General features: G+C 40.6%; 1 protein-coding gene across 10 annotated transcripts in view; it reads left to right on the forward strand.

Annotated features, from left to right (window-relative positions):
* Nucleotides 1-17: 17 nt before the first annotated feature.
* Nucleotides 18-15,910, forward strand: part of CEP44 (centrosomal protein 44) — a 42,758-nt gene continuing 26,865 nt past the window's right edge. For 2 of the 10 annotated variants that reach the window (XM_038399156.2, XM_043513439.1), the window contains exons 1-3: nt 18-259; nt 6,846-6,996; nt 14,648-14,798. In XM_038399156.2, coding sequence (XP_038255084.1) covers nt 6,908-6,996; nt 14,648-14,798 — 240 coding nt within the window. In that variant the 5' untranslated portion in view covers nt 18-259; nt 6,846-6,907. The other 8 variants (XM_038399155.2, XM_043513435.1, XM_038399163.2 and 5 more) reach the window with 8 other exon arrangements.

A 15,910-nucleotide genomic window follows, 5' to 3' on the forward strand; every position in this document is an offset into this window, starting at 1 on the left:
ACAAGCCGAACCTGGCCAGTGCCCAGGGTTAAGTAACCTTCCCTGTCCCGCCCCGCCCCGCCCCGCCCCGCCCGCCAGGGGGAGTCGCCTGGCAACAGGGCCTCGCTGTGGAGCGGACGCGGGCGCTCTAAGGCAGGCAGGCAGGCGGCGGAGAGCGAGCGATGAATCTGCCAGTGCGAATGGGGAGATGAGGTGGGGGCGGTTCCCGCTGCCGGGCTTGAATCGCCGGTAAAATACAAACCGCCGCCGGAAGCCTCAGGTGGGTGCGGGCGCTGAGTATAGGAGAGCGGGGAATCGCTATGGGGGAGTCCTAGGAAAAAAGGGGGTGAGTCGGAGGAAGGGTGGGGGCTTTATCTGTGTGCGACCTCCTCGGCCCCGGCTTCCTGATCCAGCCCGCCTCGCTGGTCCGTGTCTGTTTCAGTCTTTGCCCCTCCCCCCCACACTGGGGGGAACCGAGACTCATGGGGGTGGGGGCGAAGTTTTCTGTGCGTTTTCCCTGGGGTGGGACACGGTCCCTGCGTCCCTCGGCTCTGTTCCGCGGGGCCGCCGAGTCTCTTGGGCCCCGGCCTCTGTTTTCTCTGTAGGGGCTGCAGTCTGCTCGCTCCCGTGCAAGGTGGCTCTGGGTGAGAGGGGGGCTGAGCACTTCCCTTGTGCTTCTCTTCAGCTGCAAAGCACCGGGCTGGAGGCCCTGCTTTTCCCGGTCTTACGTCAGCATCTCCGGAGCGGGACAGTACCTGAGTCCGGGGTCACTGCAGCTTCTTGAGGACTTGCAAGGCAGAAAAAGGGCAACACGTGCACCCTGCTCATGATCAAAACTACTTATATATATGAAGGCTTGTATGCAAAAGGGAGACTGTTGCCAAGAAGAGAAGATTGAGCAGTAGGAGATGGGTCAGGAGGATCCTGAATTCTCAGAAGGACACTCCGTGAGACTCAAAAGACTAATGGGAAAGATGAGGAAACTGAGGGAGGTTCATGAGTACAGCTGTTTGTTTTTGCTAGATTTGTAACTCGTGTGCTTGCCTGTAAGTAAAGTGAATAGTTAAGTTCCTATGCAAAGTCTGTTACTTGCTTTAACTGGTGGCTTATCCCTGAGGAGTTAAATTGTAAACCAGATACCCATGAGGGTAGAGCTCTGGGGATGGCATAATAAAGCTATCAGGGGGGCTTGGGGCATTCATACTGGTCTTTGGGCCTAGGGCAGCTAGACTGTGGGGTCCCATATCCCTAGGAGGGCTACTAGAGCGGGGTCTGTACCCCAGGACTGTGCCAGAGAGGCTGGATTTAGAGACTGAGTGGATGTTGCTCAGACCTAGTAGGCCATATCCAAAGGTTGGGTGCAGTACAGCAGTCTCTTTTCTGATCACAATGGGGAAACTCAACCAGGGCTGTAACAGGCACTCTCCCCAGTTTTTAGCAAGAATTTAATAGGTGGCTGTAGTGTAAAGTCTTATTGCACAAATTTAACTACTTTTACCCAGGTTTTGAAAAAAATGACCAAACATACTAGCTGCTGGAGTTAAAAAAAACGCAACAAAAAAACAAACAAACAAAAAAAACAAAACAGAAGCAGCTTTGCTAGGAATCTCAGCTTTTCTGCCCCACCAGCTCCTAGAATTTTTGTTAGTGTGCTGCCTTTAGACCTCACTTAAAGGACCTCCATCTCTCTCATCAGCTTCTGGTCACTGGTAGGTCTGAAACTTGAATCTGCATCTCCTTTTCCATTCCCTCTAGGGACTATAGGTAACTACAAGGCAAGGCATGAGGGGAGGATTTTAACTACTTTACCCTAACTCACCTTCATGGCCATTGTGGTCGGATAGAGGTCTTTGTTACTTTTGTCCTCTTCCAGAATTTTCTAGCTGGTGGAAAGAGGACTGCTTCCCCAAACTCCCAGCCTATTCTTTTCAGGGGGAAGGAGAGGATGGTCCTCCTGAGTCATAACTCCAGATCCTGCCTGTAGTGCTACCTACAGTTTGCCCAAGTTGCACATGGTTCTTAAAAGTGTCACTGTTGTGCATGAGGTTCCGAATAGTTGTGAAACTGACCAGATTCTTATTAAAGTTACCATGCACCTGCTTGGAAAGCTATAACCACATGAAGAGCCACTGAGACTGCCCGTTTCCAGATTCAGGGCCACAGCACTATATCATTCTACACTGAGTCCATGTTTGGTATGGTGAAAACCTTCTAAAAGGACTAGAAACATATTCATCTAATTAAAGTTTAGATTCTGCAGAAATTTATGATATAGATCTTTTCACTCGCTGAGGTCTCAACTAGTGGATTTTTCAAATCCTGCTTTAACAAATCTACTGCAGAATATTTATTATTTTTTCAAATGACTTCCCTCCCCCCAAAAAAACCCCTTTCATTGATTTGCTTACTTTCTAAATTGCAAATAATCTCCCTCTCTTTACATGAATTAGCAAGATTCTGTTGTATTTATAGTTCCTGAGAAAGTTGCATACTTTTTTGTAGTTTTGTGTAGAGCTTGCCACGCTGATTGAAACATATACAGTAGTAAACGAGCATAATGGGGGAAATGCCATCTTCTATAATTCGGCACTGCATATTTTTCAGAATTTTTCTTCGAACTAATTTTCTCTTGGAAACCTGCCTCACTCTTTTGCTAATTAAATCTTTTCACAAAGCACTGATAGAGGAATCTTGGCAGTTTGCTAATGGATCTTCTTGTGTTCAAATAGTTTATGCAGAATTCTGAAACACTGACCATTTGTTTTCAGTTGGGACTTGTAAAAGTTGGGCTGTCAGCCAGTTTGTACTTTCAAAGTCTAACCATTCTGGAGAGCCAACAAGTTTGGTTGCATGTAATTTCCAAACGCGTACTTGTAGGATGCTGCAAAAGTTCTTCACAAAGCCTCTCTCTAAATAGAAATCTAACATTTAAAAATATGAAGCAATATGAATTTTTTATGAAAAAAGAAATTAGTATGTGATGATTCAGATTCTGTGATCCAAAACCACCATTCAAAATTAATTTCTTTTCAAGATATGTCAAGCAGACATAGCTGCCAACAGCCTCAGATCTCTTTTTGGCACCTAATCTTCATAACATTCTCCTCCCCTCTCCATGTAAGAATTTCCTCTGTTTTTCTGTTTGGAAGAATGTATATAACAGGACTTTTTCCAGCCTCCATATGTTCTACTAGAAGAGTTAAATTGTGGGATTACAGGAATCTTAAATCTTGGTCTTTTCTGTGTGTGTCCCCTCTTCCTTGTGCACAATTTTGAAACTTCTCTGCAAGACAGGCCTTTTTCTCTGTAGGAATCTCTGCTGCAGATCAGACCGAGTGAAACTAATACAAGCCTTAGTTTCTTCTGCGAAAGAAGGCCCACAGATCTTAAACAGTAAGTTGTCAGTTTGCTTACAGCTTGGGCATCAGAGCCAGAGCTGTCACCTGTAGGGTGGGAGTGACCCTGAAATGCCCAGCAGTTTTGCTCTGCCTTCTCAGGTGTAAACAGGCTTTTTCAGACAATGCAGATCAGAAACTGTAACCAAGAAAAGAATTCAATTCAATACATTTGGTCCTTTTAGAACTGTATGGTCTGGTTCCAGGTTTGTAAGAAAGTGTTGTTTTTTTTTTTGTTTTTGTTTTGTTTTTGGCTCCTGGTCTGGCTCTTGTTGTGGCTTTGCTGCGATTAGTGCCCCTGCAGCACTGCTGAGAATGCAAATGTGGTGGACAAACAAAAAGGAAAGATCTTCATTGCCCATTCTTCCTTTATGGAATGTGTAGATGGAGATATCTTACTTTCTGTGGTAAGTAAGCTAGGCCTATCTTCTGAGGCTCAACTATCTAGATATTGCCCAAGCCCCTTTTGATCAGGCTGCAGTGGAGCCAAGTGCACTTGGAGCAGACTTCTAAGGTGGAGAATTGCTGAGATGTGCACAAAACAGTTGTGCCAGTTTGGAATGTTGCAGAACCCACCATGCTCACATCAGCAAGTTGCTGCTGCTGACTATAAACCCTCATGTCGTGTCCCCCCCACCCCTGCTTTCCAAATCCAAACTGTGAAGGGATGGATTTAGAAACAGTTTGGACCCAGCAAAAGCAATAGGATGGCATTAAAGGGCCCATCTCTTTATTCATTTAGCCTATTCCTTCTTCCTCTTTTCCAGTGGTTTGGCCAACCCTAATTTCGAAGAAGGCCCTCCTTATTGGAATTTTTCAAAGAGCTCCTTGGTTGGAGGTTACCAATCCATAGGATTTATTTTCAGGGGCCAAGGCAGTCCTGTTCCCCCAACACAACCAATGAAAAACACCTACTCTGAACATCTCCATGGTGTTGTGGAGTGACCCTTTCAGGGAAATAGAGGCTAAATAAAAAAGGAGAAGTGTTTATCTTTTTCAGGTAACTCTTCTGATGAGACCCACAGATTTTTCTTCCGTTTCCTGAATACCCACATAATTGGAAGGAAAGAAGAACAGGTAGCCTCTCAGAAAGGAGAGAGATTCTCCATTTTCCCTTCAAAATCAGGAAGAAGCTGTCATATCTACCTTGAAAAGAAAAGGAGTACTTTTGGCACCTGAGAGACTAACAAATTTATTTGAGCATAAGCTTTCGTGATCCGATAAGTGAGCTGTAGCTCACGAAAGCTTATGCTCAAATAAATTTGTTAGTCTCTAAGGTGCCACAAATACTCCTTTTCTTTTTGCAAATACAGACTAACATGGCTGCTACTCTAAAACATATCTTTTTTGATGTTCCAAATCTCTGTGTTGGAGTTACTGGCGATGAGAAACTGGCCAAGGCTCGGTTGGCCAGAAAACACAAACCTAAATCTTGCCATAGGAACTTCTGTCTCCATCAGAATTACTGGTGCCTAATATCTTGAATATTAGAAGATCTATAGGTGGGAAAGAAAAAGACAGGAAAACTTCTGCTCCTCTACCTGGAATGAGGGTCCTTTTTTGGTGTTGGAACCCAAGGATCAGAAGGAAAAGACAGGATATTAACCCCAGGATATTTGAGACACTTTCAGTTGTCACAAGCCTAGTTCTTCCCCTGGGACAATCCACCAAAAGAAGAAGGGGGAAAAAAAGAGAAGGGGGTCTGGGTGGGCTCAAGAAAGAGCATGAGATTAATAGGAATTTTTTCCCTTTGGGATACAAATTGGAATTATCAGAATTTCTTTGTATGGATTACTAAAGGATCTTATTGGACCTGAATGGGAAACTTTTGCAAAAACAAGTATCTGGGAAAACTTGCTAAAGTATTCTGTAAAATGCTACACAATAGGTTAGGACTAGTGAATTGATCCAAAGTGGATATGGCCCTCTCCTGGAATGGGCACCTCTGAATGTTTTAAAAAGCAAATCTTGTGGCTGAGGCATATTCCTATGGAATATCTGTCAGCAGCATTCATGTGTTTCTCCTCGGGATGCCCTTCATGTCTCCAGTAGGCAATAGAGGTAGATCAACGATTGTCTCAAGGGTCTGATCTCACAGGGTCCCAGAGCCTGGACTCCAGCCCGAGCCTGAACATTTACACATTAATTATAAAGCCACTTAGCCTGAGCCCGTGTTATCTGGTATGGTCCAACCACAGGTTTTTAACTGCCGTCTGGACTTATCCTCAGATGGAATACAAGCTTTGCTACAAGTCAGGGTAGTCTTCTTCTTATTAAGCATGTGTGTTCTGTGACAGTTGGACTCTCCTGTATATGGCTGATTGATATATAACAGTATCCAAAATATGCTAGAAAGGTTGAAGTGATGTTTGAATAGCAATTTATTTTGTGGATGAACTGCTTGTTACACCAGTCAGTAATTTTCTAGATGATTTTTTTTTTTTTTTTTTTTTTTTTTTTTTTAAGTATTTGGTCTTGGGTTGCTACTGGATTGATTATGGTCTGTTTAATACCTACACTGGTCTTATTTTACTTTTTCCCCCAAAATTTATGATCGTAAAGTGCACATTCCTCACTTAGTACTACAGACATGTCAAGTTTGAAGATTTCAGTCTGAATTGTTCTGAATTTATCAGACACTGAAAAGACATTAGAATAGTCTTCACAGAGCACCGAAAACACTGGGGTTTTTTGGGGGCTTTTTTTTTTAGGCACATTCCTAACTTAAATGGTTTGGATTTTCTTTAAACCTTAAAGGAGAAAATATCTCTAAGTTAAAATAAGACTTGAGACATTCATGCAAAAGGTGTTTTTTGTTGTTTTTTTTTTTTTTGGTTCATCTAGTTTCTTTCTCTGCCTTTCTACATATTTCCCCAAACTGAGTTTAAACTCCATCCCCTAATGGCCAGAGAACTGGTGTCTGCAACACCTTTTTGTATTTTTATTACAGTTAAGTATGCTTTTTCAGGGCTTATGCAGCATTTATACAAGCTTTTATATAAGGTTTTTTGCTTTGTACGCTTCCCCTTATAATACTCTCGTCTTTGCTAAAAAAAAACAAACAAAAAAAACCTTTGTTTCTTTGAAATAAAGATTCATCCAGATCCCATAAGCTGGCTGTATAGAGCTGTCTTCAGACCATAATGATACGACTACCTGACATTGAGTAAAACAGAGGTCTTTGTTTCACTTGAGCAAGCTATTTAGGAAGCAATAACACAACTATAGAATTTGAACTCTGATTTCCCTTTCTAGCAGTAATAATTCTAGTTTACTGACTGACCTGTATATTCCATACTTAGTTTGAATGAGGAAGTACACGGACATTAATTTGTGTGGTACCTTGGTTTAATAGCATATAGAATGTCAGAAATAGGACCGTGTCTCGGGAAGAAAAAACATGGACTTCACTGGTAATCCTATTGTAGTTTATAATTGTCATGTGTTTTTTGTTTTTTTTTTCTTTTTAAGAAAGAGAATATCCTGTATTAAACTTGTCCCAAAAATCTAAAAGAAGAATAGTGTGTGAAATAATGGCAACTGGAGACTTAAAAGGAAGTTTACGCAAACTAGAACAAGGACTTCGCTTGTTAAACTATCCTAGGGACGTGGATTACACAGGGTAAGAAGCAATTAGATATTTTGAATGAATTTGTGTTTATACATCATGATGACCACAAGAATGTAAACAGTTCTGATAATTGTTAATAGAAATTCCACCACAGAGTTAATATGGAAATTATGATCTCTGCATGTGTGTGCTAATGGCAGAGTATGGTAGATATCTAGGCAGATAGAATACACATTTCAAACCATTTAATTATATAGTGTCAAATTTTGAGTGTGCACACTAAGAAATAGATTATTCCTGTTGACAAAACTGATGGAATACTGATGTTTCTGGGTTGAGATTGGGCCATTTGCTATTGTAGGCAGTCATGACTTCTATTAGCAAGTATCTTCAACAACCAGAGATAAGACATTGAAGGGACAGGATAATCTGAAACTGATCAGATTCTTATTAAAGTTACCATGCACCTGCTTGGCAAAGCTATAAGCAGAATTACTACTGAGAATTCTTTCTCAGGTGTCTGGCTGGTGGGTCTTGCCCACATGCTCAGGGTATAACTGGCTGCCATATTTGGGTTTGGGAAAAAATTTTCCCCCCAGGTCAGATTAGCAGACTTGAGACCTTGTGGGGGGTTTTTAGCCTTTCTCTGCAGCATGAGGAACAGGTCACTTGCTGGTTTAAACTAGAATAAGTGGTGGATTCTGTGTAATTTGAAATCTTTGAATGAAGATTTGAGGACTTCAGTAACTCAGCCGGAGGTTACAGACCTGCTTACAGAGTGGGTGGGTGAGGTGCTGTGGCCTACAATGTGCAGGAGGTCAGACTAGATGAGCATGACAGTCCCTTCTGACCTTAGTCTGTGATCTGGTTCAGCCTGCAGGTGTTTTATTGAACAGTAGACATATGTATAGATACTAATATCACCCTTTGCAGCTGTTCAGCATTTCACAATTGAGTTGGGACATTTCTCTGGGTTACACTTTTCTCTGAAGCATTAGGGTAGGGTCTGATGTTGGAAGCAGGATACTTTACGACTAGGTATTATTTACATATCTCTTATGGGAAATATATTAATAGTGCCCCTTCACCAGTGTTGGTAACAGTGAGAGCACTAGGGTAGAAAGACTCTGGTATTTTTATTACTGCCCTCTTCTCAGCGCACGTCTAGAGAGGTAGTGATAAGAAGTGGCACTGCTCTCTCTATACTAGCGCACTCATTGGTAGTAGTTCAGTATTGAGAGAAAGCACTGCAGTTCTTCCCTCACTGTCATCTAGACCTGAGCAGGGTCGGATGACACGGTGATGAAATGCTTGTGCATTTTCTACTGTATCACTACCCCAAGTGCAGCTGAAGTGCTGAGAGATTTCACAGAAAAGGTTACAAGTCTGAGATGCCTCGTTTACACAAACAAGTTATTCTTCTCCCTAGTGAATGGAATCAGTATTTTAATAATCTGTTGAATGTACAATGTCACAATGAAAGTGGTCAGTATTTAATACAACAGTTTTTGCACATTCAGTTTTTCTTGGTATCACCAGTCATTTGTGTAAGTAATTTCAAATCAAGATACACTTCACTCAGTTTGTTACTGAGAGTCATTTGTCCTTTTTCTCTCTTTAGCAATGCTTTAACATCACAGGTGACTTGGAAATGGGAACCATATCCAGTTTAGGACTGATGGCAAGGTCCATGTAAACAGCAGGCATAAACATTATAATTTTGTAACCATTAAATACCAGCTTTGCAGTGAGGGTGTAAGAATTCTGCAATATATGCTGTCCAAATCCAGAGCCAAATATGGATTTTAAGTTACTTCACTAATGTAATTGGATTTTGATATCCCCTTTTTGGTATTCTATAATTTGTGGAACAGGGAGGAGGAGCATTTTAACTAACTTTTATGATGGCTCTCTGAGCTATTGTATGAGGTAAGAAAGCTAGGGAAAAAGTTCTTAGGGCCTGATTTTTATTCTTTCCTACCTCCCAAAGCTGTCTTTTTCTGTTCTCCCACCCTATTTGATGTCTTGCCAGCCTCAGAACAGGCATTTGGTTAGCTCAGAGCTTCTGTATGCAAGCATTTCCGGAGCAACACCCCCTGTAGTGTGAAACTGAACAGGCACATTTCATGCATGTTCCTTTTCAGTTTCACTTGGGAAAGTACTTGTGCTCAAGAGTATAGTGTTAGTGTCTGTGTGACTCCTGGGCACAGTATCTCCACAGGAGTCAGTAAATGGGGGGGAAAAAACAGCTTGTTACATGGGAAGGTGGATCCTAAGCTACTAGACTGCAGATGTGCTATATACTTGGTTGAATAAATGTCACAACACTGTTGCAAAAGCTAAAAAAAAAATAAGCCAGAGTTTCCTTATGCTTGCTGCAGAGCTAGGCACTTAAGTGCAACAGAATTGTAGAGGCCCAGGGTAACAGTAGGGCTATTATGAAAAGTGTAACATGCAAAACTTAAATATTATCCAAAAATCCTCAATGATGCATGCACAAATGCAAGAGAGAGGGAGATTTTTGGCATACTTGGTGATATAATTTGATCCACTGTTTACTAGTTTTTCCTTTAATGCCTTGATTAAAGTTGGATCTTTGCAAAAAAAAAATACACTTCTTCCACTGTGCTGTGGAAGCAATAGCATGTTGCTGAAGTTGTTTATAGTGAATACTTCACATTTGGCTTAAGGAAAGTTCAGCTGGAGTTTTTCATTTAAATTGATCTTAAAGCTAATGCAATTCTTTCATTTATAATCATGTTTATGAATTTTGTACAAGAGGAAAAAGCAGTACATTTTTCTGGAAACAGAGGACTGGCTTTATAAATAATCTTAGTACATTAACCAGTTCCTTAAACTTAAGTGGCTGAATAAAGCAAAAATGTTGTTTAATCCCTTTGAAGTTTTTTAGTTCTTCAAAAATGGAGAGTAAATGTCAGTTAGCATGTCTATTAGAAGATATACATTTTAATATACATAAGGCCTATTGATAAATGTGTAGGGGTAAAAAAGATTTATATGGCTACGCAGGAAGATTGAAAACAATGTTAGTGTAGAAAACATGGTGTATGTCAATGTTCTTCTTTGAGTTGTTGTCTTCATGGATTCCACTCTTGGTGTGCATCTGGCCCATGCACATGAGATCGGATTCTTACGGCCTGCAGTGTGTTTGGGTATGCACCTGTGTTCTATATGTCCTTGCCTGTGCTCCTTCCCCATACCCCAAAAAACGGTATAAAGAGCAGAGCAAGCCCAACCATCCCTTGTTTCTTTCTTACACTATGGCAGCAAGACAGAAACCCTGCAGTATTCAGTTACTTCTCTGTATTTAGCGTTGTTAGTTTTAGTCATTTTTCCCGTTTGAAAAAATAAATGTGTTTACTCAGATATTTAGGTTGTAGGGCCTGCCTCACCCGCTCCAGAAAAAAAAAAAGAAGAAAAAAAGAAGAAAATAATACTGGGGCTCTAGCAATATGGAAGAAGTGAAATTGCTGGCATTTAAAACTTGACACTCTCTCTCTCTCTCTCTCTCTCAAGAGAAATTTCAACACCACTTAATAGGTACTCTAGATGCCTTTGTTTACCTAGGTGAGGAATATGTTCCATTGAAGCTGGTTCAATAAAAGATATTACCTCACTCCAAATTGTTTCTCTAGTATTTCATATATGACTTCTCAAAGTGGATTCAGAAAGCTAGAGAAGCATTCTTAAAATCGTTCCTCATGTAACACTCTATGTCCGCCTCCACAGATGCCAAAAGGAAGAATGCAGTGAGACGTCAGTTCTCCAGTCAGTCCCGCTCCATGAGTACTCCAGTGGGCTAAGATTTCACCCTGAACTTGCACACTATGTCGACTAAAAGGCCTCAGTCGTCTACCTCCATTCTAGCATCAGATATGAGCTGAGGCATAAATTATCCTCTCCAGTGCCTACCAAGTCAGGACACTTGCGAGCAGGTATCTGACTCGTCTTGGGCTCAACAGTTAAAGCATAGTCCAGTGGCCTGACATAAGTCCATCTGGTGTCTCGGTACTGAGTGTTAAACGTGTATCAGTAGTACCGACAAAACGTGAACTTCCCTGGCTCAATCATTGGCCCCTTGGTACCTGGTGTGCAGGTACCAGCTGTACTGGCACTTAAAGCATATATGTTTCAGAGTGATCTAACTGTAGGATTAGTAACGGTGTCAGTGAGGATGCTGATAGCTAAGCCACCAGTTAATGAGTCATCTGTACAGCAAATGAAGGGGTTATCTCCAGTACCAACATCATCCCCTGCCCAATTAAGGAAAATACAGCAGAGCCAAAGCACTCCTTAAAGGATGCCCTTCTCGCCCCCTTTTGAAAGAATATACTCCTTCTCTTCATCCTCATCGAGACTCAGTAGGGAATCCTCTCCTACATAGCTACCCTCTCCCACTTGGGTAGCACAATATCAGGAAGCAACCTGGAACTCGCAGGGAACATCCGTCTTGGTACACCCATCCCAGTACCTATACCCTTATCAGCCTTGGCCCTGCTGGATACCTCTGCATGTGCAGTCATATTCTCATAAGCCTGTAATTTCTTCCCTTTCTAAAGTTAGACTGCCCTTCCCAAAGAGGCAGTATAGACCAACTTAGGCAGGCCAGCTATTGCAGCCTCAGATACAGAGACAGGAGGAGGAAAATGATATGCCACAACATCTACAAGGGAAGGAACAACTTTTCCCTGCTTTAGTTTCCTCATCCTTCGCCAAGGAAGCAGTAATTGGATAGCTTTGGATAGCTTCATGGTGTTCCAGGACTTCATCAAGCATATGGAAAAGAATCTGGAGATATTTCTGGAAGTGGTACAAGAGAAATATGACAAGCTTCTGGAGAGCTTGCACTCTTCCATACCTGGCAGGCAAGCAATGCTGACAAATGAGGAGGAGTTGTAGCCTGCAGAAGACCTTTGGCAGACTCCAGCCACACTCAAGTGTTCAGACAGAAGGAACAAAGTCTCTTCAGATGCCTGCTTAGATAGGCCTGTCCCACAACCATTGTTTAAGTAGGATGACTCTTACCTACTTCTAAGCAAATAGACAACTGCTTGTTAGTCACCAAGAGTGGAATCCGTGTGGACAATCACTTGAAGAAAGGTTACTGTACCTTCAAGACACATTCTCCGAGATGCATTGTCCACCTGGATTCCATAACCTACCTTCCTTTCTGGCTATTACAGAATCCCTGCACCTCCAGGTTTGTGTATTGGTGAAGGAATCTGAGGGATGGTTGGGCTAATTGCCTTTTATGCCCTGAATGGATGGAAGCACACTTCTAGGGCATAGACGTGGCCTCAATTGATGCTGATCAAAAGAATCCAATCTCCTGTATATGGTGTTCATGCGCACCAACAGTAGAGTCTGTGGGCGACAAATCTTCAAAAGACACAGTTTATCTAAGGTAAGTAACCATTTTTAATAGAAGCCCCAAAATTGTAACAAAGGTATTGTAGCTAGATGAGTTCTTTGAATTTTTACTAGACCTCAAGATTGGTCAATGGATTAAATAAGCAAATGGAAAGTAAAAGAGAATTTAGGCTTGTTTTAATAAATAGGTGAGTATTTGCAAGTGTTTATGCCTCTGTGGCCCTAATCCCTTCTGAAAAGTCTTAAAAATTCCATTGGTATTCAGGCTGAGTGCATATGACTTCAATAATACTGGCCTTTAATATACTGATGAAGGAATAGTGCTTTTTGAAACACTTTGTTACCCACATAACAGACTTTTGGGTATTGCAAGTAGTAGAATTCTTGATTACAGTAATTCTTTAATGAAACTGAAGGCAATTCATGTTAGTCTCACTATGATATTCCATTATTGCATTCTGCTTTTGTCTTTGTCACTTCAGTAGTAACTTTCTTTAATTTCAGGTAGGAGAGTATTCCAGTTACACAGTGCTGATAATAGGGCTTCATTAATTCATTGCCTTTGGCCTCCTGCTCATCCACAAAAGGACTCAAACGAGAGAGAGAGAGACTATAAGATGTCTGTGTAGCTGCCTCTAGTCTTTGTGGTCTGCTGAAGCTGCAAGAAATATAAGAATTGAATAACGAAATGCAGTGCTAAATACGGGTGTTAAGCAGAGCTTGAAAAATGTACCAGACCCCTATTATCTGAAGCGTAATCCAGATAGAAGGTAACAGCAAAGGATACACATCAGTTAGAATCAGGGCAAAGTGTTTTCAGTCTGGGTGGAAATCTGGCTTCATTGGATTAGCACCAAAGAACTGGAATGATATAAAGACACACAACAAAAATAAAAAATAAACATTCAGAGACACTATAAAACACTTATTACAATAATAATCCCAGATACAAAGGCTGAGTTTAGATAAAGGTGAAGGACTATATTTCAGTTTGAGTACTGTCTTTCTTTTCTTTTCCAGTATTTAAATGGTAGGTCTAGATTTCTACCCAAAATCTGTTTGCACAAAAAATTTTCACTGTTCATTGTGTCAGTTTATAAAGTGTGGCAGTAAAATCATGGAACATAGTTCAGAATTTTGTTTTATTTAAAATCTATACTTTGTCCCAACAAGCTCAACACCGATTCTTTGTGTGTGTGTGTGTGTGTGTGTGTGTGTGTGTGTTGCATATTTGGATTGGTTTAGTGGAAAATGGGAATAGGTATTGAAAAAGCAATTAAATGGGGTAAAAGTGTCAGTATTCAAGATCAGGTAAAAGTGGTAATTTACACTCTACTAAACACTGGTCTTCGAACACCATATGAGTGTCTTTTTCTATGAGGAATTAGTATGGCTTATGAAATAAATTACATAGTATGTGCCTTCAATTTCCATTTTATAACTTTGAGGGATTTTTAGATCTATTCTTTTCAGGAATTGTCTTTTCCAGAACCAAGTAAAAATCTCACCCTCTATTAAAATTTTGTTTATACCAGGGTTCTATTTCATATAGAGGAGCGCATTAAACTTCATATTCAGTTACTTAAGGCTATAAATTTAGGATTATATGCTCCCCACAGTGCGTAGTAAAATGCCTCCTGATGTCCTTAGGAAGTTTGTAGAGGGATCAAGACAATGATGGGGCCATTATGTCGTAACTAAACATTTGGCTATTTTGTTCAGTGCATTATTGTCATTTATTTCCCAATAACAAGATCTGCTCCCATTTGGGCCACTGTTATTTCTGTCCTTTGTTTCTTTTTTCCCATCCTTCCTCCTTCTCAGTCTTTGTGAGCCCTCAGTTTTCTCTGCATTTCCTTCTGTTCAGCAACTTCCAGTTTCAGACACGGTGTGCTTCACTCCCTCCTATTTCTGCATTCCATCTGCTAAAATGATCAATATAAAATACTTTAGTGTTGACTGTGAAGTATCATTGTATCATTTTAGAGTTGACACTCCAGTATGATTCATAGGGAGAGAGGAGTGAGAGTCAATTTCAGGCTGTCTCCAGACTCGGGCAAAATTCAATGAATCAGGTGATCTTCTAAACATGAACCATGTTTTTATCTCTAAAGCCAAGAGACCTAGAAATTTACTTAAAAAAAAAAAGGGGGGGGGGGGAGGGGGGAAAGGAAGCTGAGCTTCGACACAATTTAGATACATCTTGTGGGCCATACAGATATACCTTACAGTTTGACACTACTGGTTTATACTGATTGCTGATTATTTACTTCCATTTACTGTGCAAAATACTTCTCCTTTTTTTCCCCAGCAGTTTTGTAAAGGGTGATCCAGCTGCGTTTTTACCCATCATCAGTTATTCCTTCACATCCTTCTCAACTTGCGTAGCAGAACTTTTGGTGGAATCTGATGTAGAGCTCACAGCTAAAAGCGATTTGCGTTTTATTGAAGCTATCTATAAGGTATCTAACTTTATGTTCATTGAACAAGAAAAGCAGTTTTAAGTATGACCTGATAATTACACGGCCAAACATTTAATATGCGTCTCTGCTGGCTAATAGAATAATTTTGGAAATGGAAATATTGGTGATGCAATCATTTGGTAACTCCTGCACAAGAAGTTTGTCTAAACTTAGCTGGGTTGATTTGTAAAGCATATTCAAAGTGTCTTCTGTTTGGTGTCTAGAGTCAAGATTTCAGAAGAGCCATGACCAGTATGTGGCAGGTCCAAATTTTGATTTATAACTTAATGAAAACAGTGAAGGTTGATTATTGGCTCAACTTTACTCTTTGGCTGATACTATTATTGTTTGATTTATTGTAGTTGCTAAGACCGCCAGTCATGGACTAGGACTCATTGTGCTGGATGCTGTACAGACAGAGAACAAAAAAACAATCCCTGCCCCAAAGAGCTTACACCAAAGTGTAAGACAAGCGACAACAAATAGGTACAGGCAGATTAATAGAATACAGGGGAAAAAATGAGACAGTAGTGGTCAGAATGAGAAGCTGTGATATCAACACATCAGAAGCCTATCCAGTGTCAAGTTCTTAGCAAATACTGTGAAATATTTTTCTATTAAATGACATCTTAAATCAACAGACTGTAGATATGTAAGCTTACCTGAAACATTCATTCTACAATGTATTGTGCTGCCTAAAGTTGACTGAGTGTGTCTCATTGCCACTGAGGAAATTAAAACCAATTCTGAAGTGTTCATTTTGCAAACAACTGTTCCTGAGTTGTTCTCATGATGTACCTTACACACTGGTGTCTATAACTAAGCTACATGCAAATTTGATCTTTTTGATACTTCCCCAGTAATCTCATCAGGAGTATTAGAAATTCTATACAATCTTAATATTAAGATGCATTAGATTTAAAAATCTAAGAATTACTTGCATCATATCCTGATTATTTTACTATTGATTTAGTTTATAATAATTGGAGAAATTACAATTTGCTGCTTAAAGTTGTTTTATATCAGTCCTCATGGTGAGTATTGAGTAGAAGGAATAATGCCAAACTCTGTGGCCGGAGGGAAGTATGGATTAGAGAATACATTCTGTAGGA

The sequence above is a fragment of the Dermochelys coriacea genome, chromosome 4, assembly GCF_009764565.3.
Source record: "Dermochelys coriacea isolate rDerCor1 chromosome 4, rDerCor1.pri.v4, whole genome shotgun sequence".
Taxonomy (NCBI): Eukaryota; Metazoa; Chordata; order Testudines; family Dermochelyidae; genus Dermochelys; species Dermochelys coriacea.